This window comes from Perca flavescens, chromosome 2 (genome assembly GCF_004354835.1).
Source record: "Perca flavescens isolate YP-PL-M2 chromosome 2, PFLA_1.0, whole genome shotgun sequence".
NCBI classification, from domain to species: domain Eukaryota; kingdom Metazoa; phylum Chordata; class Actinopteri; order Perciformes; family Percidae; genus Perca; species Perca flavescens.
Window position 1 is genome coordinate 20347016 of NC_041332.1, and position 27428 is coordinate 20374443.

A 27428-nucleotide genomic window follows, 5' to 3' on the forward strand; every position below is an offset into this window, starting at 1 on the left:
GCATGCTATATAGGCAGGGGGTTTGACCTCTTGACACTCTTTACTCTTCGTTTCTGGAAGCACATTTCCGCTTTGGGTCCTTTTGCGTCCGTGGTGCAGTCACTGTTGTGCAACAGGTAATGCAGCGTGCTTATTTGTTTGTTACTAAAGGCCTCGTTTGTGTTAGGATGGGCATTACAGCGTGTATTGTCTTTTGCAGTTTCTCCCTGTTACAAACCCGGTCCTTCCTGTAACGGAACCGGGTTGAGTGTTGGCGCTGGTAGATTGGACAAATCTTTCTCCGCTTTGATTACTTTAATGAATGAGCGTTTAAGTAATCTGCCGTGTTATTGTCGGCTCTGTGTAGCTGTACTATCGGCACTGTCGGTGTATTTGTGCGAAGCTCCCTGACGGGTACGTATGCATACCAGTGGCATCGCGTGTATTTTCTTTAATCCTAAACTGTTACTGAATTTGGTTTGTTTGTGCACGCCAGGGTTGTAAAAATTGCTTCGCTTGTGCTGGTATCTGCACTAGCCCCTCCCTTCCCTGCCACGCTGCTGTTTTGTCTAAAGTGACTTCTGTTTCAACCACGGTCAACGGGTTGTAGCTAGACCAGCTCACTCCAGGCTTTGAACACCTCTACGCGCCTCACCGCGCCAGGATCTGTGGCCCAAAGTGTCCAACAGGGCTGTATTTGAGTGATTGTGACACTGACTATAGCTTTGTTTTATTTGGCTTGACCGTGCTTGCTAATGTGTATGGAGATTGGGGTCTAGGTTTATGGGTTTATTTGTTAAATTATGATTTAGTGAGTTTTGTTTAATTTATATTTCTTTTGGTTAAGTTCTGATAAAAATACTTTCATTTTTGTTTAAACTATTTGGTTATTTGTTTGGCTCTTGGCCGCTAGGATTAAGTGATATTTGGTTAATTTCAGATTAAGTTGTAATAAAGACATTCATTTTTGTTGAAACCTTTATGGTTTATTTGTAAATTTGGTTACTTGTTAGGCTATAGGCAGCTATTAAGAGACCTTTACTGCCTAGTTTTGCCTGAGATTAAAGTTTTTCAATTAATTTTGGTTTATTGATTTATTTTCCCTCCCAATAATTGGATGTTCTTCTCCCACAGTTGCTGAGTGCCGAAGGTGGTGGTGTCGGTGTCCCCGGTGGTGGTGTCGTCTCCCGCGTGTGTGTGCGCGTGCGTGTGTGTTAATAAAAGTATTGTTTTGACGGAACAACGTCTCTGGCTTTATGCATTAATCGAACCTGTGTGCTTTCTGTATTTTGGTGGTTTAACTAGTTAAATCCTATTCTCGGGGTGAAATTCCCCGGGCGTTGGTGTCTTCCTTGGGTCTGGGTGTTGAGCGGGCCAAAAAGGCGCTCCACACCAGAGTCTCACTCGCCACATACTTACACATTTTTCACGTAGCCTATAAGTAGAATTAAAAAGTGCATACTTTTGACTTTTACTTCGTTACATTTTGCAGCAATTCTATACTTTCTACTCCACTAAATTTGTACAACGTTCCGTTACATTTTCTGATCAGTTTTTCCCCCTGCCAAAACTCCTTCCTGGCCGTCACACGTCTCCCAGTGAAGTTTGGTTGCCATAGATATATATGGGGCAAAGCTGATCCTTGCTTCCAAGCCGGCTCCAGAACCGGGCAGCGCCGCTGACCCTCGGTAATACAGCCTCCGGTAGAAATGAAAATGTTTTTTTATTCCAGTCCATGCAGTCTCCCGCTTCCCAGGAGGTGCACATGAAGGGTCATGTCCTCATATTTGTGGGGCGTTTTCTTCATATACATCGGAGTTTTCTTATGCTAATTAGGAACAACTGGCACGCGCTTTCAATTACGAAGACGTGGGATTCATCAAGCCTAAGAACACCGCTGCGAACAATTCTGTTAAAGAACACGTCATGAATCCGACAGACTTTACTTAGGGACTTTCTTAAGAACATATTTAAGAGAAAACTTAGGAAGATATTGGTGAATGAGGCCCAATGATCTGGAATAGGCTACCGTGTTATTTTTGTGTTGGCGTCGCTTTTACTCATACTGAAAGTGAAAGAAGGAACGGGGCTGGATAAGAACATTACATGTCGAGTTGTGTCAGTTAAACGATCGTTCCATAGCCTACTATATTCCATCACCATGAGAGGACCCCTTGTATGGCAGCGTGCAAGGTACGTGAGTTTGACACTGTTGTATTGGCAGCGTGGCATGTCATATAGGAAGGTGTTGACATTACACAAGTTAGTAATGTAGAGAGGCATTATTAGGCTACAGTATGTCTTCTAATGTCACGTGTAAAGGACAGTAGAAGTATGTGTCTTTAATTATCGCTGAATTGTTTTCTAAAGTGACTCTGCGAGGAGCGAATTTGTGTTTCCTGCTTACTGGTATTTTTACCCTAATCAATCTCCTCATGTCTAACCAAGAAAGCAAAAGTCAATCAGAGGCAGAGTAGGGCGGGCCATGCCTTTGCCATCCTCAGAAAAGCAAATATGCCCTGCGAAAAAAATATGGCTCGACTTATACATCCTCCGTGGTCTATAGTCACATACCCTTACGAGGTCAGCCTCGCTACAAATGTAGCTTTACTTCCTATACTTGGAGTTCCAATCCATAAGATTCCAGTCCTGGTTGATTTAGAATTTATATTTGAGTAAATTGTGCTTGTGAGTTAGCCAGACTGGAGCATATGCCTATGTATGGTCTTTCTGGAGTATAGAATGGATATCATTCTGTCTATGATCTTTCTATGGAGGCTTGTTGCTCAAACATGAGTTACAAGTTTTCAGAATTGTGTGCATAGTTCCTTTTTTTTTGTAGTCTATAAGACTTTTTCAATGTTATGCCAGACACCCAGTTGTAGCCTAATACTGTAAGTAAATACATTGCAATAGTTTCATCAGTGTGCCATAGGCTCAAATAAAATCCCCAACAGATTTAGGCTTTTTAAATGAAGTCTTCAAGATTACAGCTTTATCTTGGCATCTAGCTCACTTGTATGGTTGTTTTGGCAGCTAAAACCTAAATGAAATCTTGAAGTGGCATGCGGTATGACATTTTCAAAGTGCTTCCTCTTTTAGAATATAGATCAATAAAAAACGGAACCGAAACGTTGGAGTGAGATGTTAAAATACTTTTATAGCCTACCCTACAGCACACTATCTGATAATTTGTTCCCCAAATGGTTATAACTCCAGGGTTGGATTGACCTGTAGTCCTTGTTTGCATTTAAAGATCCCATATTGTATAAAGTGAGATTACCATGTCTTTTTTTTTTTTTTTTTATTATAAAGCAGGTTGAGGTGTTCACAGAAATGAACACTGCCCATATTCAGAAACTGTACAGACTTCTGTATGGTTGTGATAAAAAAAAAAAGACAGGTCCAAGGCACTCTTCTTACAAAAAAGTTAAAAAGCCTTTATTTGGATAGCTATTTCATAGGGGTGTGCAAAAAAACTGATTCACATTCAAATCACGATTCAAGCGCTACAGTTTCAAAATCGATTCATAGAATTCCAAAAATCGATTCATAGTTTTTAATAAAAAAAAATTTTATTTGTAAAAAAGTGAGATTTGCAGAGGAAAGGGGTGTCAACGGGATTTTGAGGTTCTATGTATGTCCTATTTACCCACCAAACTGTCATTTTTCAACTATGACAAGGTAAAATCAGTTTTGCATTCTATCACCCCTTTTAAAAATAGAGCATGGTAACAACTTACAAAGAGCAACTTCATGATTTGTTTGAATGTCATGAGCACTCCAGACCTTTTTTCTTCTAAATATACTGTATATAGGTTGAAAGTGTCACTACAATGCCGTTACAGTCATGCCCAGGCTGCAATGGTGGTACAGAGACGCTGAGAACCCGGAAATGCTGACCAATCAGGGCAAACTGGGCTTTTTCAGACAGAATACTCATGCCATGTAAATACAGGTAGCCTATATTTAGACAGACAATATGAGAAAAATGTTTTTTTTATTAACATTAAAGCATGTAATCATGTTCTAGCAGAAACCATGGCGGGGTTGTGTGGGGAGTGCAGATTTTTCTCCACCGTGTCCAAGAGATTCAGACATCCGGCATCTGGCATCCGCCACCAGACAGCTGCAGTGGCTCGGTTAACCTATTGAAAGCCCTTTTGTACAAAAGATACTTTTACTTTTAGTATTGTGCTTCTTTCAACTCGTGACTGATTGTTCAGACTCTAGCTTGTATGAACTTCTTATTTGTCCAGTTAAGTAATGTAAGAATTCCTAATTGCACCCACAAACCAACATAGCTCAGGGAAGGGGAGGGGGGCTGTCCCTGCCCTTCTGTGTTGGCGTTATAGAGACCATTTCAAATGGCAAACCAAAGCATGTTTTTTGTTTTGATTATGTGGCTGAAGAACCTAAATGATACAGCTTAGGACATAACAAGACACAGTTTTGACTGCAATTCATGCTCTATCATGAACCGAAAATCAAGGTTCAGGCAAAAGGTGGGAGATCAAACGTGTGGGATCAAAAAAAGGAAAGTAAGCAAAGTATTTACAAAATGGCAGTGCAGTGTGGCAATAAGTACCATCAGTAGTACAGAGGTTGGCAAATATTTCTTCCCCAGCTTTTTGAAGTGAAGATGATATTGCCTAGTATTTGGCAACATTTAAACTCTTGAATTGGTATAACAAAAATCTATCTCTTGATGGGCTTTCTCTTTCAGTATGAGTCTTCGTTTATCATTTCAAGTGTGAATACAAAATATTTTCAAAGTTAGTGGACAGCTGGTCAAACAGGTTTCTTTTTTTTCTTTCTTTTTTTTTGTTGGGGCTTTTCCCTTTTATTGACAGTGGATAGACCAGAAAAGGGGAGAGAGATAAGGGACAACACGCAGCAAAGGGCAACAGGTCAGATTCGAACCCTGAGCCGCTGCAGGACTCAGCCAACATGGGGCAAACGCTCTTTCTGGGTGAGCTAGAGGCCACCCCTGGTCAAACAGGTTTCTAAAGTAGTCCCAGCCTCATGTTAGACTGCCAATTACGATATGAGAAACTTTTTTTGAAACAAAGAGCAAGATTGTAGAAGTAAACTTGACCACCCTTTTATGTGACTATAATAGATCAATTCATCTCTGCATTTAAATTAGTTCATGGTCTGAATCAACATCTCTAATCACTAAGCTTAAGATAATATTTAGCTAGTGACTAAACATTATAAGAACTCAGTGTTGCTAGTTTCTCAGGAAATGAAATATAGACAGTACAACCAAGCCATTAGGGGCAGAAATGGCAGACTACCAGTTTTTTCAGAAAGCCTTAAGTAAGGGACTGAGTTTTCTTCCAACTACTCATACTAAAGACTATTATTGATTTTCAGAAGTTTTTTCGTAACTTAAGATTGAGGTAATTTTTCCATTCTGATATGAGAGACAATGTAACCAGGAGTGATCCTCCTTTGGACCAAGTCCAAAGCTCTGCCACTTCTGCCCCTAGTAGCTTGGCCCATGGTCGCTTCATTCCTCCTAAGCACCACGACGCCTCTAGACACATATTGCCATTTAGTTGAGAATGATGTAAAGGGTCTATTAAAAAAGAAAAAATAATACAACGTGTACAATAATCTGTCTAAAGAAGAGCTGTAATGGATTTGAGTAAGGATAATAGGATTGTGGTACGGCCTGCTGATAAGTGGGGTGCTGTTTTGCAAAATGTTGTGGATTATGAAAATGAAATTAAAAGACCACTAAGTGTTTTAACATATTAGCCTCTGATCCTACTAATAGGTTGAAGATTTGGGTACATTCCCAACTAGAACATCACTTTAACAATGGAGAGTTTGACAAAAATGGCTTTGAGTTTCTTAAGGTTGAACATCCAGTGATCCCTGTAATTTACACACTCCATAAAATACACAAGGGCTTAAATATCCCTCTGAAGGGAAGACCTATTGTTAGTGGGATTGGTAGCCTAACAGAAAATATATCTGCTTAATTTGACTATTTTTTATTAAATCAGAAGTGGTCACCCTTCCTTCTTATATACAGTTGTGTTCAAAATAATAGCAGTGTGATTTTAAAAAATGTGAATAATGCTCAAAATCCTTTTGAATAGCTTTTAATTCCATAATATCAATGCATTGGGAACACTGCACATTCAATAAAAAAAAAAAAGTGTGGTGGTTGAAAGAGCAGGGGAGGTGCTCAGGTTGTTGTAAATGGTGTCATAGGCGCAGATTTATTTTTTCGTCCGTGGGTACTCACAGGTAGCCTGACAAGCCAGACCCACATCCAGATGTAGGGTCTGGGAACTCACCATTGACGGAGCTCAATCCCAGGGGCGGGATAAACAGTTGTCTTTCAAATTCCCTCTGCACGTAATAGGATAACGCTACAACCAGGCAGAGCAACGAAGAAGGTAGCGGAGCTAGTTGATAGATTAAACTTTCGCCCTATCCGGTCGGCAAAACTCCAAACACATCTTCCGTTTTTAAGAATGATTTCTGTGCCATTCTTTGTTCTTTAATCAAAGAAAAGCTTAACTCCAAGTCTTCCAGAAGTCCGCTGTTCCCAGCAGCAGCAGCCATAAGCCCCGCACACCGACTCTATACACAATGTGATTGGCCTGACCAAAATTTGGTTTTTGCAGCTTGAAAGTCAACGGAGAGTGCAACATCAGTAAATATGATTAACAGGGCCAAAACACTTAAGTTGATTATAGCGCCCCCTAAAGGCCGATCTTCGCTGAATTTGTTACAGATTCTCAGAGCGGCATGCCGAAGTTTCGTGTGGATTGCATTTACTGTGGCAGAGATATTGCAAATTTCCCATTGAAATGCATTGTTATTGGCCAAAACAAATAAACGTTGCTTATAGCGCCCCCTAAAGGCTGATATACGCCAAATTTGGTACAGAGCATCGTAGTGGGATGATGAATAAGGATCTCAAGTACTTTGCTGATAACATTTAATTTGGCAGAGATATGATAAAGTTAGTGTTTAGTATCTAGCTAGGAAAATTTGTTTGGTCGTCAAATGCGCATACTTTAACGTAGCAAAATTCCTTTTTAAATTCCGTAACTTTTGGTCAGGTCCATCTGGAGATACTATCTACCAGGTTTCATGCAGATTGGTCGCACGGCCTAGGACGAGTTCGAAAAAGTTGGTTTTGCGCATTGCACAATATTGTGAAACATTTTTTATGTGTGAGGAAATGGGCGTGGCCTATATCATGTGATTCAGCTTTATTCAAGGGAGACGTGGATGTAAGGTTTTCTAATGTGTGATTTACCCTGTAAATTTGAAGTTGTTCACATTAGTTTAAGTGGTGAATCTAGATTTGGGTCCCATAGGCCACGCCCACTTTGACCTCTCAGTACCCCACTCTAGAGTTTGCCTCAGGAGTGCCCTAGATGGTACCCATCAAATTTTGTAAAAATCAGATGAGCTGTTCATGAGATATAAAGTTTTTGTACTTGTAGTGCCCCCTAGTGACCAACTATTGTAAAACGCTTGGGGGACCTTCAGAGTGTCATGTCAAACAAGAATCTAAAGGTTTGCGTTGATAGCATTTATTTTGGCCGAAATATGCAAAGTTGGGCTTTTCATAGCTACACAAATTAATTTGTGCGTAAAATGCGCAATTTTTATCCTATAAAAATTATTTTTAACTTTTTGTCAAGCTCATGTGTAGATGCTACCTGCCAAATTTCGTGCCAATTGGTTGCACGGTCTAGGAGGAGATCGAAAAAGTAGGTTTTTGAAAAATCACGAGTTTTCACCAAGCCCCCAGGATGAGCACTATGTCTATATGCCAACATGGGCTTAGCGGATAACGGTGGTACTGCACCCCATGGCCCAGGAAGACTTTTCACATAGACAATGCATGGCGAAAGAAACGTCTATATTTCAGCGGATCATTTGTTTCTGGGTATATAACTTACCAGCTTGAACAATGAAAGGGTCCTTGTTTAAAACTTTACGTTTTTAACATTTTTAACATTCACTAGAAGCGAATCCAGAGTTATTAAATTTGAAATGATGAACGCGTATAATGGACGCGAGCAGACCCACGGGACTGCGCACGCCCGCTCACATGACATGAGCTCATGTTGCTAGCTGTAATAATGGATATAGCTAATGGTCGTAATTCACCATGTGTTCTATTAATACCATCCATCCATCTTCCATCCATCTTCGTCCGCTTATCCGGTGTCGGGTCACAGGGGGAGCAGCTCCAGCAGGGGACCCCAAACTTCCCTTTCCCGAGCAACATTAACCAGCTCCAACTGGGGGATCCTGAGGCGTTCCCAGGCCAGGTTGGAGATATATTCCCTCCACCTAGTCCTGGGTCTTCCCCGAGGCCTCCTCCCAGCTATTAATACGTCCATGGTATTATCTTATGAAGTTATGATACATCTGAGGGATGTATGTATGCTGTAAAGCCTGTTACGTGGATGTAACGTCATTAGCGTTTCCCAAACTGGCGGGGCTATCAGCTAGCTAGCTAGTTGCTAACATCAGGTTTAGCTAGCATGGCTGTATTAAGATCATGCCTACATAATGTTACTACAGACATAGTGATTACATCGCCCTGGTTCTTTCTTATGATACATCCGAGGGCTGTATGCTGTAAAGCTTAACATGGATGAGAGATTAAGCCATGGATGAGCTCTGTTCACGAAACTGCAGGCTAACTGCTAGCTAGCAGCACGACATAAGTATTAAATGTCCTTGGTTGTCTAAATACATCTATCGTTTATTTAGCTAAGCATGTAAACGACCGGGAACAACGAACACACAGTGTTTAAAGGAACACGCCGACTTATTGGGAATTTAGCTTATTCACAGTAACCCCCAGAGTTAGACAAGTCGATACATATCCTTCTCATCTCCGTGCGTGCTGTAAGGCTGTCTGACGGCTCCAGCGGCATCAGGCCAGCACAGAACATGCAGGTGAATGGTTCCAGTAATCCTACTGCTCCCAATAAGTGACAAAATAATGCCAACGTGTTCCTATTTACATGTTGTGATTTGTAGAGTGACAGCGTGTACAAAAAACAACGTAACATGAGACACAGCCGTCTTCTAACTGTAAACAAACCTGGAACTATATTCTCAGGCGGAAGAATATAGTACTTGGGTGGAGTGATATGCTCGCAGCAAGCCTGTCTGAGAATATAGTTCCCGGTTTGTTTACTGTTAGAAGATGGCTGTGTCTCATGTTACGTGGTTTTTTGTACACGCTGTGACTATACAAATCACAACATGTAAATAGGAACATGTTGCCGTTATTTTGTCACTTTTGTCACAATTCGGAGCAGTAGGCTAGTTGGAACCAGTTACCTGCAGGATCTGTGCTGGGCTAAGCTAATGCTGGAACCGTCAGACAGCGTTATAGCACACACGGAGATGAGAAGGGTATGTATGGACTTGTCTTACTCTGGGGGTTACGGTGAATAAACTAAATTCCCAATAAATCGGCATGTTCCTTTAACGTTAGTGAATATTATAGTATAATATAATATTTAGTGAATATTTTATACAATCAAAACGGCGTGTTCCTGAGTTCACCAGAGAGACGAGAGAGACGCTCATGAACGAGCATGTTGCTACCGGTTGCTAAGACAACACAAACAAATTGTTGCTAGTGCGCGTGTCCATTGTGACGTCATGGGCCAAGAATGCGGAAGAGCCGAGCTCCATGTTGTCTTAATGCGCTTTTGGAACGTACGGGGCTTCCCGCCTATCACTGTATCCAGGTCTCTTAATACATCCATGGTTTTCACGCATAAAAGTCTAGGCGCAAATGGGCGTGGCCTATATCGCATGATTCAGTTGGATCCAGGGAACATGTGGATGTATGGTTATTGAATGTCGTGTGTACGCAAGCCCCCAGGAAGAGCGCCATGTCTATATGCCACCATGGGCTTAGCGGAAAACGGTGGTAGGCTACTGCACCCCATGGCCCAGAAAGACTTTTCACATAGACATTGCATAGCGAAAGAAACGTCTATATTTCAGCGGATAATTTGTTTCTGGGTATATAAACCTACCAGCCCGAACACTGAAAGGGTCCTTGTTTAAAACATCACGTTTTTAACATTTTTAACATTCACTAGATGCAAATCCAGAATTATTAAATTTGGAATGATGAGCGCGCATAATGGACGCGAGCAGACCCACAGGACTGCGCACGCCCGCTCACATGACATTGTAATTCATCATGTGTTCTATTAATACGTCCATGGTATTATCTTATGAAGTTATGATTCATCCGAGGGATGTATGTTGTAAAGCCTGTTACGTGGATGTAACGTCATTAGCGTTTCCCAAACTGGCAGGGCTATCGGCTAGCTAGTTGCTAACATCAGGGTTAGCTAGCATGGCTGTATTAAGATCATGCCTACATAACGTTATTACAGACATAGTGATTACATCGCCTTGGTTCTCTCTTATGATATATCCGAGGGCTGTATGTGGTAAAGCTTGTAACCTGGATGAGAGATGAAGCCATGGATGAGCTCTGTTAACCATACTGCAGACTAACTGCTAGCGCTAGCTAGTAGCACGACGTAATTATTAAATCTCCTTGGTGGTCTAGCTAAATACATCTATTGTTTATTTAGCTAAGCATGTAAACGATCGGGAACAACGAAAACACAATGTTTAACGTTAGTGAATATTTTAGACAATGAAAACAGCAAGTTCATGAGTTCGCCACTTGTAAGAGACACAAGAGATAAGCTCATAAACGAGCATGTTGCTACCGGTTGCTACGTCAACACAAACAAATTGTTGCTTATCCATCGTGACGTCATGAGAGCCGAGTCGTCTTAACCCTGTAAAACCATTTGTATCATATTTGCTACGCAAGTTTTTGAAACCTCTATCTCATCAAGTTGATCAATAATATTCTTAAACACCTGTTGTATATAATCTGATACATGTATTCTGCCCTCTAGTGGAGTATCATTCCACTACAAGCAGTGAAAGGGATTTTTTTTTTACCTTTTCAAAATGGCTGCTGTCATTAAATCCTCCACACGCTTTTGGCAGGGAACAAGTTGCTAATTTTCATATAGTTATGGTAAGAATAACATTTATGTTATTACTATTTTTTTTAAATAAATATCTTCTTTATTGAAACAATGCATAATTACCTACAAATTAATTATTTATATTATAGTTAAATCGTGTTAAAAATGTGTGTATCAAATTTGATACTGCAGGGATTTAAGGTTCTTTATCCCTGAACTTTCAAGTCACATTTTTGTAATGTAATCTACATAATGCCTACCACTGTACAAACACACACTATTTTGATGATTTAATTAATGTAATTAATGACTAAAATGCCATCTTAAAATACATTTTGGGTATTTTCAAAATAACAATAACATAATCGCTATGCTATATCGACCAATTTGTGTATTTTTAGATGTGAAAAAGACTAGAGGAAGAAGAAGTATATTAAAAATGTCATTAGCATGATAGTACATGGCAAATCAAGTGACATGGAGCAGTTAGGGGAAGATGATGAGGAGGAGGAGGAGGAATGGACTCCTAAGGTTATGCATGATAATGGAAGTTCAGATAGCAGTGATGAGGAAGATTATCCAGATGAAAGTGTAGCCCATACAAGTATGGAAGATGAGGTCCCAAAAACAACACATTTTTGTACCTAAAATGAACATTGTTGTGAGTAAAACGTTGCCCAAAACGCCCAATGTATCAAACATGATACAAAAAATATATCATAAACAAAATCATATGGCAAAAAAAAAAATTGGAATTTTGTAATAAGGTAAAGTAATAAACATATAAATTCCCAAAAATTTGAATTTTCTGGTTATTTTATCATGTGTCAGGCTTTACAGGGTGCACTTTTGAGCACTCTGGGAGCGCAAGATGGCGGCAGCAACAGTCGAGAAATTGCGTTGCTGAACTTTAAAATGTTTTTCTCACCTTCAAAGTGGAATTTATTTGAAGCAAACAGCTTGTGACTCTCATTGACCATTTTCTGAACGTCTATGTTTTACATTTGCTGCAAAACCAACAACTGGGACTAGCTAACGGGAGTCTAGCTAGTTAACTCCGACAACTGAAAACGAATAAGTTAACGGGAGTCACGCTAGCTTGCTAACTCGGACAACTCACAACAACGAAGAGGAACAAGCTAACTGACAACAACAAAGACTAACACTATAAAGACCTCAACGATGGCGGATAAAAGAACAAGAGACCAAGGTAAAAAGAACAAGTTGTTCACATTCTCCTCGAACAAAACCTCGACAGAGGACATCATGGAAGTTGTGAAAGCTGGAGATATGCACTCGTATACTAACACTGACCCAGAAGTAACTCTACTCCCAGACTCAGCGCCAAGTACACCTGCTACAAAAAAAGGGAAAACGGAGCCCACTTTCTCTGAGATGCAAGATAATATTGTAAGGCTTGTGGCCGAAAAAAAATATTTTTGTTGTATCTCTTTTCGGTGTAGTAATTTGTAGACGGCCCTAAGCACTCGTCTAACTGCAGGTATAGCAGCAGCAGCATAGACCAGAAGCCAGCAGGCAAGTGTTCATAAACTTCTGGTGTACTTACAAACTTTCCAATCCATCGTTTTATGAGTGCATAACCTATTTGTACTAGTGTAGAAGTTGGTATCATTTCAGGCATTATTAGTGGGGTCATTTACGAGATACAAACGTGGGTCCATTAGCCCCTGCGCTAATAAGCTATTCAGCTGATAACGCTACTCTACGCTAACTCTCCCAATGTTAGACCCAGGTGGAAAAAGCTTCTGGGGGGGTGTTTGGCTCGAGGTCATGGTGCAAAGGACCCTAGGGTGAAGTTACTCCGAACCATCACTTTAATTAGATGTAATCCAAATTTCTGGAAATTGAATAACACACTTTTATGTGATAAAATCTTTAAAGAAAAAGCAAAGGAAATTATTAATGAAAATTGGAGGAAAGCTCAAGAAGAAAAAATGTATGGTCAACACTGGGAATATGCAAAATTTCAAATTCGGAATATGGCAATTAAAAGGGGTAAAGAATTAGCAAAAGAGAAACGATTTGAACAAAACAGAATACTTAACAATATCATTTCTATTTATGAAAAAGACTATGTCTCAAACAGATATCAATAAGTTAACCGAATTACAATCTGAGTTGGAAAATGTGTACCGATATTTAGCACGGGGGGCTTTTATCAGGTCTAGACGATATATATATATCTAGATGGATGGAACATGGTGAAAGAAACACTAAATATTTTCATAGTCTGGAAAAAACAAATGCCAGTCTTAATAATATACATAGACTTAAGATTAAAGAGCAGATATCAAAACATCCCCCTGAAATTTCAAATTTTGTGGAAAACCTTTATAAAAAATTATATTCCGAGCAAAATGGCAGTTTTAACACATCTGATTTTTTCATCTCTATAACAAATGAGGCACAAAGTATTGACCAAACTCAAAAAGATATCTGTGATCAAGCGCTGTCACTCTATGAAATAAAAAAGAATATTAGTAAACTGAAAGATAATAAAGCCCCTGGTAATGATGGCCTTACTGGTGAATTTTACAAGGTATTTCAAGATCATATTTCTGAATTTTTACTTCAAGTCTTCAGAGAAGCTATAGATGTTGGCAAACTTCCACCAACTATGTGTCAGGGTATAATTACCTTGATACCTAAACCTAATAAAGACAAACTTGTGCTTGATAACTGGAGACCCATAACCCTAATTAATAATGATACAAAATTATTCTCTCACATTTTTGCACAAAGACTCAAGGCATGTCTAGACACAATTATAGATGACTGCCAGTCTGGATTTATGCGAGGAAGGCATATATATCAGTAACAATATTCGTCTGATTTTAGATTTGATTGACTATAAGGATTACATAACAGACAACAGCTCCATTTTATTCATAGACATGTATAAAGCCTTTGATACTGTAAAGCATAGTATTTTATTTGATGTGTTAGATTTTTTTGGTTGACTGACGTATGAGAAAGCCATCCGGATTCTGAACATCTATAATGCCTTTCAACCTCTTTGATGTAAACTCCATGCTCCCCCTTTTCCATGTTTGTATGTATGTAGTTAATGTTCTCAATGTTTGTATGTTTTCTGTATTGGAATAATAAAGTTTTTTGAAAGCAAAAAAAAAACAAAAAACTTTTGAGCACTCTCATTGGAACGTACGGAGCTTCCCACCGAACACTGTATCCAGTTCTCTTAATACATCCATGTGTGTACGGTGTGGGAGGTATAGGGCCAAACACATTCTTTCTGCAATAGCGCCACGTAGTGGTGGAAGTGGGTCAATTGTTGCGACTGAGGTCCTTGCGGAGTTTTGGACCAGTCCTGAAAATGGCAACCCCCCACCATGTATGGTTTAGGCTGTAGTCAGAGTTTTAGGCAGAGAAGAAAAATAATGAAAAAGAAGATTAATCCTTATAAAAACAATAGGGTTCCACAGTCCTGCTGTGCGAATTGCGTAGCTCTTGCTACCACCGGTTCTTGCAGACTCGGGCTTGGACCCCTAATTACACAGAATGAGCAGCATGCATGTCATGACTGTTGGGTCTGTTGGTTTTCTATGACTCTACAACACTTACTAGTAAATTATTTACCATGGAGAAATATCACTTCTACAAAAAAATTTGATTTATGAGATTAGTCATGTTGGACTTCTATTATTTTGAACACAACTGTATGTGACTCTATCAATTCACTCAAAACCTTTGATGTTACCTCTGACAAATTGCTGTTGGCTACTTTTGATGTTCAGAGTTTGTACACAAATATTCCATATGATGGTGGCCTGGAAGCACTCCAGTATTTTCTCTCTTTAAATCAGTCTGAGCCCAGCACTGACTATATATTAGACTTATGCAGCGACAACACAGGCTGTAGACTTGACAAAAAGATTCCTCATTAGAGGCTATGAAGAAGACTGGGTTGATTTGGCCAAAAAGCGATTTGATCAGACAACACAAGAGGAGTGTCTTTGATTAAAAAACGCTCCCTAAAGATCCAAATAAGTCCCCTTTATGCTGCGTAAAATACTCCCCACTGGTGTCAGAATTCAGAAAATCTGTCTACAAATATTGAGACATTATTGATTCGGACCCTAAAATGAGTTTTTTTCAGAAAAACTTAAGCTTATTTTCAAGCCTGCCCCTAATTTAAGAAATCGCTTAGTTAAAATTGATACAAGTCCGCAACCCACAACGTCCTTTCTCAGTATGCCAGACGGTAACTATAAATGTGGTAGTTGCGCCCAGTGCTCGTACACGCATAAACACAAAAGCTTTAATCATCCACACAATGGCAAGACAACATCCATTCGTGGTACCATTACATGTAGCACCACATATGTAATTTATCTAATTCGCTGCCCATGTGGTTTAGCATATGTGGGTAAAACGAGAGAGATACGGTTCAGAATCAGTGAACACAGAATCACCATTAGATCAGGGGATGAGCGCAGTCCTGTAGCAGCCCATTTTAAACGATACATAGGGGTGGAGCGAGTCAACAAACCACCTAGAAGGTGAGACCAAGATAAAAGGCTCCTCCAACAGGAAACCTTTTGGATTCATTATTTAAATACCATGTCTCATGGTCTTATTGAAGAATTTGATATAAATCCATTCTTATAGAAAAGTTTTGTAAGATATTGTTTGTTTCTGTAAGTACTATAATGCAGCAGATTTTATGAATGTGTGGGGATAGATAGATAGTTAGTTAGTTACATTTTTTTTTATTTAGTACTTTTCATTAGGGGTGCACCGATCCGACTTTTTCAGTCCCAATACCAGCGCTTTGTGTAACTGTCGTTACCCGATACCGATCCGATACTGTTGCTGAATTAATAAAACTGTATACCTTCCACCTTATACCTTCCTTCCACCATGTGGAAGAGACTAAAGGCACCAGACCTTCCTAACTAAATATTACTTTCCTAACTAAGACAAAATAACAGATTTAATGTATTGAATTCTTATTTATGTGTTATTTAAAAAACAATTGTGCATTCAAATCAAAAATATAATGTAATCAAACTTCTTAAAATAAATTAAAATAAATAACAATAATGGGCCTTCAATAATGGGCCCCTTTTTATATAAATTTATTGTATTTATATTGGCTTATTCTACTGTCAGGAGTACATAGAATATCACAAAAACATGTTAATGTCATCATGTTTACTAAAAGCTTTGATTACTAAAGGGTTTGGTTCCATGACATTATACAATAACTTTATATGAAGGAGAATCCATCAAACAGTTACAGAAGCTAAACTATTTTTATTTTGCAAACTGCAAAGTAGTAAAATAAACCAAATCAAATGAATAGCCTACACATACAAACAACTTTAACATTGTTTCCCTTTCAAAACTAAATAGTTGTAAGCTAGCTAGTTGTGAACACTACCATGGCCACAGGTAAGTTAGGTTGTTGTAGTGTGGTTGTAGTGGGCGATTGAACGTAGCTCCGCTGTCAGCCTCCTTCGGTGTTTGAATAATGTTAGCAGGTTGGCGGATGTATTTCAGCGAGGCAAGTGTTAAAAAATGTCTAAAAGACGTGTTCGTTTGATTTCTGAGGAGGAAGGAGAGGCTTGGGTCGAATTGAAAGATTAAGCAAAAGGTTTAATGAACAACACGATGAAAACGACATGACAAAACAAATACACTGTAAACAGCGGACGACAACATGCTTCCCCTTGCGGGGTCGCAGTTGAAGTCCTGAGACATTCTCCGGATCACACATTTATTCCCTAAACCTGGGTGGTTCCTCAAATGAAATCTTTCCCTATTGGTCAGATGTCTCTCAAAAGAAAAGGTGTAAATTCCAATCAATGTGTCTTGAGGCCACACCCGGTCACAGGATCTTACCGAGGCGATGCCAATTGTTTCCAAACTACAGGAATGAATGAACAAACGATCTAACAAAACTCGAAGGATATAATGTATGCCTATTTTACCCACCGAACTGTCGTAATTCAACTATGACAACCTTTATCACTTGTTTCCCTCGGTCAAATTTGACCCATTTTCAAAGTTTTTTTTTTATTTCGGAAATATGGGTTTCTTTCAACCAAAAATAGTTTAAATGGTTTCAAAACAGTATCCTGACTAAACTTTGACATATACCAGTCTATGAGCCACTCAACATCATCTGATCTTAACTATTAGTCTAAATAATTCATAATTTCTGCTTTAAAAAAAAAAGAAAATTGTTACAATGTCGTAAAATAAGTTTATTGACCATGAATTAAAAAAGGTGTTGAAAAAAAGTGACAAAAACAGTTAAAAAACGTCGCAAAAAACGTCAAGTAATCACAACAAAAAGTTCATTTTCAATTTTGACCCAAAAGGACAGCAAGTTCATGGTTGACAGGAAGACAACACAAGGGTTAAATTAGTACATAACTCAGCAACAGATTAAGTCACAGACATCTCCATCCTTTTACTTCTTTCCACTTACATTTCATGTAGCTTCACAGCCCCAGTTTGCCTTTTTTCTCTGCTTTGTTTCTGCCAGATGAGAGAGATAACAAAAGGATACATGCATGCAAGGTATCTATGGTTTTCACTCGGTAAGCATGACCAAATCAAGTTACGACCACAAACAAAAGTGAAAACAGAGACCTAGACATAGAGATCAGATTAGGAGAAGCTTTCTAATTGCTGGAGGGTATAAGGAAACGGGACAAGAGACCACACATGTTCAGCACTCAGCACAAGCTAAACCAGAGTGAGCTCTGCACAATTTCTGTACTTCAGCAAATTCTGATTAAAACACTGACTGGTGTTAGTTAGGGGTGGGAATCACCAGAGGTCTCACGATACGATATTATCCCGATACTTATGTCACAATACGATATTATTGCGATTTTAAAGATATTGCAATAGTTTGCGATATATTGCAATATATTACCTTTTTTCCAACTTCAGATTTTTCCCAATTTCAAATGATGTCCCGAAAGGACAATTTTGTCAAAATATGTTGTATCTAAAAATATACATTTCTGTTTGTTCATCACACTTCAGTTTTATTGGTGCAAAATGTGATTGTCCAGCAGACAAACTGACCAACACATATATCATAAAAGATCGATAATTGGCGTCTGTGTATCGATACAGTATTGCCAAGAAAAATATTGCGATACTATGCTGTATCGATTTTTTCCCCCACCCCTAGTGTTAGTGCATGCTTAAATAGAGCTCCTTGGTGACACAACTAGAATCGTTTTATTTAAAGTTATATTTATGTGTAAAAAGGTGGAATTAAATTTTTTTGCAAGATCTAGTGTGTATTTAATACTCTAAAAACTTTTTATGTTTTGAGAGAAACCGTTTCACCTTGGTTTAGAACAGACTAAGTCATTTTGATGCTGGATGATGAGCTACGAATAGTTTTTTGTGCATTCACTAATCTGGACATTGGTGGCACTCCTTTTAAAAGGAGTGCTTTCAAACTGACTAGGTTATCATTAGGGCTGGGCAATATATTGATCATATTATATCTATCGTGATGAGACTAGATATCGTCTTAGATTTTGGATATCATAAAATCGTAGTATATTAAGTGTGGTCCTTTCCTGGTTTTGAAGGCTGCATTAGAGTCAAGTGATGTAAGTTTCTGAACTCAACAGACTGTTCTAGCTGTTGTATCATTTGCCTTTACACACTTTGTAATTAAATCAATATTTCTGATGATTATTTATCTAAAATCTCATTGTGTAAATAATATTTTATTAAAGCACCAATTGTCAATACTGTCGCCATATCGACATCAAGGTATTTGGTCAAAAATATTGTGATATTGATTTTCTCCATATCGCCCAGCCCTAGTTATCATTGTGTAAATAGGTTTAACCATAATGCGTCACAAGGGCGGGAAATTACATGAGAATGTTTTGGAAATTACTAACAGTCTCTCTTTTAATGTGGGTATACAGTACAAGGTGGCCTGCAACTCAGTTGACTTACGACTAGTATAGTTACAGATAATTATAACAATGCTGGGTGAAATAGCTCCTCTAACCCTTCCCTTTGAAGCTTTATGTTGTATACTTTTTATTTATATTTATTGTTTTGTGGGATGTTAGTGGAGTGGGTCTTTTTTTCAAGTTGCTCGCCTATGCTATGGCACACTGCGGGAAACTTTGCAGTGCGGTGCACAGAGTTCTTCATCAATGTGTCATTTTTCTGGGGGCTATCAAGGTTATTTCCTAACCTGTACTAGTTTGACATTTGACACCACAGTAGGGGGTATCGTCACTGGCAATCTTGCAGCGCACTTTAAGTTTGCTGCTAAGATTGACAACATTTGGCTAAGTCTGCCACTCGCCAGGCTCAACAGTGTGGGACTCACAACACACCTGTATCCGCTTTATCCATATTTAGCTTCTTTATTTTACTTGTATCATACTTTCTACAAATAGTCAGCATTTGTAATGGCACAGGGAAAAACATCTTGTGTCAAAACAAAAAGGCAAAAAAAAAAAGATTATTTTGTTTTCCTACCAGCACCTGTCATAACACATCAGCTGAAGGCCTCCCCTGCTGATTAACTCCACACACGGTCATATAAGGGTGGCAGTTATGGGTTCCATCTGCAGAGTGAATTATATTATAAAAGCACAATAGATCCACTAGTAATTTAATTAATCTTGTTCAACCAGTACAAGATTGTTGCAAAACTATGCACCTGTCTAAGTCTTTTGATGTGAATCATGTCAGAATCATACATCTTTAGTGGTTAAATTTTATGGTAATGTGGCCAGAGAAAAGAATTTGTTATAGAAAAGGATTTCTAAGGATAATTTTATTAAAACAAAAAAAGAAATGTACAAAAAATACAACCTGCAAAACACCAGATAACATATTTAATCTACCTTTTTTATTTTGTTCATTGCACCAAAGATGGGTTCACACCACTATGGTTAACCCCCTAACGTTGACGCTGTCGCCCGCGACAGGACAATACATACTTTATATGTCTTATTTAATATCTCCAGATCAATACAGTGTAGAGACTTACTTTTATTTTGTTTAGAAGCAGAGGAATGCTCCGTTGCAACGAGAATATCCTGATAGCCCAGGTTCTCCTGAAAGAAACGATGTCTATAACTTGATTGTGCAAATTATTACACAAGGAGACCAGGCAAACTAAAGATGGGAAAACATGGCTTAGACCTCAGAGGGTTTTAATGTGTGGATTGATGTGAGGCTTGTCAGTCTGTTCAAAAATGTGAATTCTACTGAAAAAGAGAAATCTTGTGCAGCGTTACAAGTGCAAAACTCCCAGCAATGTACATCCAGTAAACCAGACCAACCAGCCCCTAACACACTGACCTCTATTGCATAATAATTGACTGCTCTTTGCATCCTGCATTTTAGTTGGTGAGTTATACATGTGTACTGTATGTTTGTTTTGTCGTTTCAGGTAAACTAACATGGCCTCAATCGGTATCCTCCTTTTTTTCACTGCCATCTACATCAGAACAGGAAATACAAACGCAGGTAAATTCTCCTATAATCTGACAATTTCCAGTATGAAATGCTGCTTGCCGTTAGCCTGGAAACCGAACGAATCTGCAAGCTCATGTTTCACTTGCTCTGGCAGATACATCTGGCCCCCCGTCACGTTAGACAGATTTTCAGCCGGCCAGAACCTGAACGGGTCAATAACGACCGTTTATCTTACATGGGGCAGGTTTAAGACGATAACCGCCAGAGGAGCGTCATGTTTACCAAATGTACTTACCAAACGTAACTGGCACACTGCGTCCAGCGCAACGCAGCAGGCTCACAAAATTCGAACTGCCAAGCTAGGCGGGTTTGATAAAGATTTATCAAGATAATGTTACTGTATTGCCCATTTGTCACATCAAATGTTTTCAAAAACACATTTAAGTGTACAGCTTAGCTGAAATTTGAGAATGTTTATTATGTTTCACATTTTTTATCTGCTTCAAAATGGACAAAGCACAGCCTCAACCTGCATATGTTGCTCAGAGCTACATTGTTTCATTGCTCTGATTGGTTGTAGGTCTACTCAATTGCATACAGAGGCATTTGGGTCTGCCCTTTGGGAATGAACTGAGAGGTTCCACACTAATAGGCAATAGTCTGGCAATTCCAGACTAGCTTGCTACTGATGTAACACTGTATCCCTTTTTAAAAAAAAAAAAACATATTTTCTTTAACAGGTTTTGTAAATGTGGAATGCCAGGCTGAAAAGGTGGGACAGTATGGCCAGCAGTCACTGCTGCAGTGTGTTGTCAAAACCACACAAGACGTGGTAAACCCAGAAATCCGGGTGGTCACTTGGACGAACGAGACCGATCATCCCTTACTGGTTTTTCACAAAGGGACAAGTAAACCCCAGCAAGGCTATTCTTTTGCTGAGCCATCCTGGAATAAAAGAAACATGAACGTATCCCTGCTCATCACCAACACTGCTGTAGAGCACGAGGGAGTTTATAAATGTACGGTGATGACAGACAGCGGCGACGGCGAGGGCAGCACCAGCCTTAAGGTCACAGGTGAGAGCCATCAGTCGTGGTTGACCACTGAAACTTTTTGACAACTATTTGGTACAGAGAGATGACCATTTTGAGTCATGAATCCAAAGTCATTGTAGTTACAAAGAGAAAATTGACTTTAAAAATTAAATTGTTGCCTTGAAGGGGTGTCTTTATTGTTTGGAGATCCTGGGGACTTTCCTGGCCTAGCAGATTGGATTTCCCTTTCTGTTCTTATACAGTACTTTCAGTTTCAATGTTAAAATCATCCAAAAATACCTGTTGTTGTCTATTTGTCTTATTGACCACCATACAGTCTATGCTTACCGGACATTGCACTATATTGTACTTTTTAAATATAATGATCGTCAAACAATTTTGTGATCTTTTATTGGTGTCATTTGATGCACGTCATGGTGCAACGTTCCGCTGAATAATCATGTTTGCTTTCTGTTTTCTCTTTGCAGCCAAATACAACAAACCAACTATCCACTCCAACCCTGAGAACATAACTCTTAATACAAATGTTACCCTGATGTGCAATTCTGATGGTGGCTACCCAAAAGGTCAACTTCGCTGGTTCAATGAGAACAACACAGAGTCGACAAACAGCTCTCCAATGGAGGCAAAGCAGACAGAAAGTGGTCTGTTTAACCTCTCTAGCAATCTGTCTTTGCTGAAAGGATCCATTTTCACCAACTACACCTGCAAAGTGTTCAATGCCAGTGGAGACAAAGAGGAAGAGGCCACATTTGAAGTACAAAATCCCATACCAGGTAAATGTTGTTGAGCACCATGCTTTACACCTTTTTAGGCCTATTGGCCCAATCCTGCTTCACACAATGAAATGTCATGCAATAATTTCAGCCACTGTTACAAGTGAGGTCATGCTTTACCTGAAATTTAAAGCGACGCATGTCACTACAGTAACATAAACACACCGTTGTTTAGTATTGTGCAACTAAGAGCTAAGAGGAATCTAAACCACAAGCCAACTGTAGTGTATGTTTTGTGTTGGCACAACTTGGTGGAGCGGACAGATTCAACGCTCTGGACCCAGGAAAGTATTAATTAGTGTGGTGGTCATGAAAAGAAAACATCTTGGCAGGTCAGACAGAGACCTTGTTAATATTCATCCGCAAGTTTTTTTCTTTTTTAAATCCATAACTAAAGCTCATCTATGCTGTAGTTGTTTTTTAAAACACAGTTCACTAAATAGTTAGGGGGCAACATGTCTCTAAATCTGACCAGACATCTTCAAAACAATGTCCCTCACAAAGAAAGAAAACTATCCATGACGGTCCAGGCCTGATAAGACACAGCAATGTTACTTGGTCATGGACCTCCAGTCTTTGTTCAGTTCTATTCATTCTCTTTGATGGATAAACAGGTTCACTTGGCAACTTCACAGCCACTCTATCTGATCTGCTGTCAACAGTGTTGTTTTTAAGGTGCTTTATAAATAAAGGTGGATTGGTGGATTGGATTGCTATGTACTGTAAGTTCTTACAGCTGCCACATACAGCTGAAGGTCTTTTTTAATCACAAATTTTGCAGACTCCTCTGGGAGTGAAAGTGAAAGTGAATGTCCTGTAGGTTGCTCGAGTATTACAGGGGGAACTTCCAACCAGCATTCCTCATTTTAACAAGAACACTTACATATTTGCTCTTTTTGACATGGCCTGACGTATTAGAGTATTCAATCTTTGTTGTTCAATTTGATTTATTCAGCGACACAGACGGAGGAAGAGTTGGGTCCAGCCTCCAAAATAGTTGCTCCTGTGGTGGTCATCGGATCTCTGATCGTAGGGTTGCTGTTGGCGCTGCTGATCTATAGAATGCGATCTCAACGTGAGTACCTACACAGGCCTACATGAACATGAACAGGAAGAATAACATGAACAAACGTTGCTGGTTTAATGTATTAAGTATTTCCTGTTTCCTCTTAGAAAAAAGGTTGTATCACATTCAAATCTTCAGACCACACGTAGACAGCCAAAAAACAAATGCACTCAGATTTAATGACATCTAACTCTTGTTCCGATGGACTTATTGTAAGTCGCTTTGAACAAAAGCTTCTGCCAAATGTATGTAACATAGCGTAACATTATGGAAGACATTGAGTCCATCTTAAAACAATAGTCAGGGGCCCATAAGATACTGAAAGACGTTTTCCTTCCTGTAATCATTCCTCCTGTTTATGCTTCCTTTAAACAGTGAGTAATTACTTGCAGTTATACTGATACACAATTATAGAAATAATACTATAACTATGATATTTGATCGTGAAATAATAAAATATTTCTATTTTCAGTGTGACATTTGAATACTAACTCTTTCAGATGTTGTGTAGGATTGCATCAGTGGCTTTCTGTAAACAATAGAGCTAACAGAAAATAACCATACAATAGATGAAGGATGACACAATAGTTGGAGGTTGAAAAACCTGTAAAACACCTAGCAAGTAAGCATGTTATCCAGGTTGGGAAAGTACACTCTCTGTTATTGTTAAGTTGAATGTTAAGTATCATTTGTCTAGTCTGTCTGTCTGTTAGTTAGTGTTCTACAAAATGTCTCACAAAGATTGGTGACGGAAGCACAAGTAGATATCTAATTGTCATTAATTCATCATTTTCTAAACAGAGGCGCGGAGACACTCCACAACACCCCTTATGAGTATGTCCATCTTTGGACAGAATATTGCTTCTGTTTTTGTTCTAACTTCTGCTCTCTATAGAGGTTTAAATAAATCTTTTATTTGTGGTTTTTTCTATTTATCAGCTCGTTTTAGCGGCCTGAAACACTAAAGATCTGCCATAGACCTGCTGACAGATTAATGAGTGGTTTAGCTAACTAAAACTACTAAAGTTTTAGTTAGCTAAACCACTCAGCTTTTTTTCTTTCACTGATGAATAGTTGAGTCGGTGGCCTCCTGGACTGCATTTTTTGGAACCAAACTTACTCACCCAAGATCTCAGTCCAAGCCTGTTGGAGCATGTACTCCACCTGTGTGTTTGTTGTTACCTCAGCTGGAGCACATGTTGATCACTGACCAAGACAGTTTACTGTCCCTGCACTAACTGGGTGTCAACACATCTAAACTGCTCCCTGGCTTTCCTCTCATTTTAAAGACGACAGGGGAAGTAGAGCATTATTAACTACACTGATAAAGGTTTAGTATTTTTCCATGGCTTGTGGGAAACTGGGCTTGGTTACTCATCGGTTTTTGAATCACAATATAACCTGACTCATGTTTCGGACACTCTACGTTGGGGATCTGCCTATGCTTGCATGTCACAAACTTAAACTGCTTAATATGGTGATGGTCTTACACCCACCCATTGTTACCTACAGTAAAATCTTTTAATTTGTTCCAGGTGACCATCGTGAGCTCCCTATATGCGATTACGATGACGGTACGTCTAAATTACAGTATTTTGACTCGCTGTGTCTAACTAATACAACTTGTGTTTTTTTTTTACTGTTTTCAAATCACACTTTGATATGATATAATTTTTTGCAGGTGATCATCAGGAGAGGGATAAAACATGCCAAGTCAGCCCGGTCTGAGGTAATTATAGTGCTACAAGCAGATTCGTTTCACCTTCATTTTTTTATGGTTTATGGCAGTGTACAAGACAGTATCGCATAGCTAAAATCTCTCTCTCTCTCTCTCTCTCTCTCTCTCTCTCTCTCCTTCTCCCTATCTCTCTCTCTCTCTCTCTCTCTCTCTCTCTCTCTTTATTTCTTTCTTGCTGCAGGAGACACTGCATGTCACATGACACATGCTAACGTACTGAAATCAACACTTCCTTGTTTGTTAATCTCCACTCTATCTTTTGTACTTTCCCTATTACACACAACAGTGTGTATATAACAGGAATAATAACTTGTACTACTGTGATTAATCTGAGGAACTGTAAGCGCTTCATTCACCTCAACTTTCTAAGAAAAATCTGAAGAAAGATCTCTGATTTTGAAACAGTGATGATGAACAACTAGAACGCAGGGGGTCCTGTTAAGGCCATGTGACCTTTAAACGTTGACAACCACATCGGGAGCTCAGTGTAACATCACCGAAAACCACCTTAGTGAATTTAGGAGGGCAGCAGATCTTTGATATGTATTGGTTATTGGAGAAAATGTTTTGTTTAATTGTGCCCACGCAGTAACTGTAGCATTTTGTAGCTTGGCAGGAATGGCCCTCCTTTTCACTTCCTCTTGTCTATTATGTCAATGTTCTGAAGAAAGTGTTGCACAAAAGGAAGTCATATTATTAGGATAGTTAGGAAGTTATATGTGTATTCCATGGAAATGTAACAAAACACAAGACAAGCATAATACTACATTTTTCTGTCAACTAATCCCATGAAAAGACCAAAAGCAGCAATGTGCTAGCCCATCTCAGGACTTTTTGTCTTTCCTACCGTCTGGGGCTCTCAGATCCAGGACCATTCGTTACTACTGACGACGTAAATCGTTAAAATGGGTTCCAAGCGTTATGTGCAGTTTAACTTTTTGAAAAGCTTCAGTAATTTCCCTAAACAGCTGGGCGCTAGCTTTTACTAAAAGTTTCTCAGGACTAATTAGTGTATTTGTTTAGAGCTCTTCTCAGTCCCACAATAGTAAGAATTTGTGGGATGGACTCATAATATACATATTTAAGGAGTGAGCCAAAGTTTAGACCATCTTCTAGTCCCTAAATTAACGAGAAGACATGCGTCAGAATATGTCGGACTCAACTCAGCAGGTGACACTGAATGATTACATTGTTTTGTGCATTGTTTTTTGTTTTACGGTCTTTTATCAGTGCAGCAGTAGGCTGTGCCAGTTTTTAGGGTGTTAACCACACTGGAGGTCTTTGGCGCAGAGGAATAATATATACTGGAGTGGCTACAAGGGCAATAAACAGTATGTTAGGAGATGAGTTCATAGTTGGTAGAAAATCAGAAAAAGGATAGATTATCGCCACCCTTTTCCTTTTAAGGGTCCTTATTCAGAAGTTTGTCATGGTTTTAGAGCACTTATTATTTCCTGTTTTAAGAAAAATAATATCAACGATTCTAACTTTGGTGTTAGCGTTCTCTGTCTGAGAACATTCAGCCCCCAGCACATTTCATATCCTTATTCTAACCACTGAGAAATGTCATGAGCTGGATGCTGGTTGCATTTCTGTGTATCACATGATCCTCACTTGTCAAGTTGTATAAAAGCCAAAAACATGTTTGTGTTCCTCTCCTCCTTGTGTTGTCATCAATGAAAACTGTGTTTATGTAACTTCTGGCAGCCTTATGCAACTTCATTGTCAAATCAGATAGTCACCATCTCAGGCAGTTTTTTGGTTTCCTTCCCTGAATCTGATACCAGCTCTCATAAAAATGGATGGTGGGCGTGATTTCTAATCTGCTCGGTAATGGAACATGCCATAAACATCAGCAAAAGTAAATGATTAATCTTGGTTCTCTCACACAAAGGTATCAGCATTATTCATTGACTTTGTGGATGGAGAAAAACAACGCCATTAAGCGTATAAGGTTTTTGATTTTAAAGTTTATTTTGGAAATTGAAAAAGAAACACACATAAACGTCCTCAAACAAAACTTGTGAAAGGCACGTGTGAGCACTGTTTTGTAGATACTGTTTGTATAAATCTGTGAAATTTGTTACTCTGTGTTTCTGTGAATATATGTTCTTGTTTGTAAAAATCAAACTGCATGTCACTGGACTGCAGCCAGGTATATTATTAACTTGTTTTTATGAATAACATACTCTGTTCAAAGTGATCTGTGATAAAACACATTTTGAATTGAAAAAGAACAGTGTTAATTATTTTAGTATTTTTGCTGTGCACTCGTGTAGATAATATTTCGGACATGGTAGTTCTTGT

At 38.9% G+C, this 27428-nt stretch overlaps 1 protein-coding gene across 8 annotated transcripts; it reads left to right on the forward strand.

The window, feature by feature from the left end:
• The first annotated feature begins 45 nt into the window (after positions 1-45).
• Positions 46-26845, forward strand: LOC114569797 (CD276 antigen-like). 8 transcript variants are annotated; one of them, XM_028599875.1, is made up of 11 exons: positions 54-116; positions 200-259; positions 1114-1172; positions 20461-20537; positions 21227-21562; positions 22009-22317; positions 23273-23392; positions 24185-24217; positions 24919-24957; positions 25065-25112; positions 25303-26845. In XM_028599875.1, the coding sequence occupies exons 4-10, from the start codon at positions 20471-20473 to the stop codon at positions 25109-25111; spliced, it is 951 nt and encodes a 316-aa protein (XP_028455676.1). In that variant the 5' UTR covers positions 54-116; positions 200-259; positions 1114-1172; positions 20461-20470; the 3' UTR covers position 25112; positions 25303-26845. The 8 variants fall into 8 exon arrangements, with proteins under 8 accessions (XP_028455701.1, XP_028455684.1, XP_028455676.1 ...); XM_028599883.1 differs by lacking the exon at positions 200-259 and having other exon boundaries at positions 49-116; XM_028599909.1 differs by lacking the exon at positions 1114-1172.
• Positions 26846-27428: the final 583 nt, after the last annotated feature.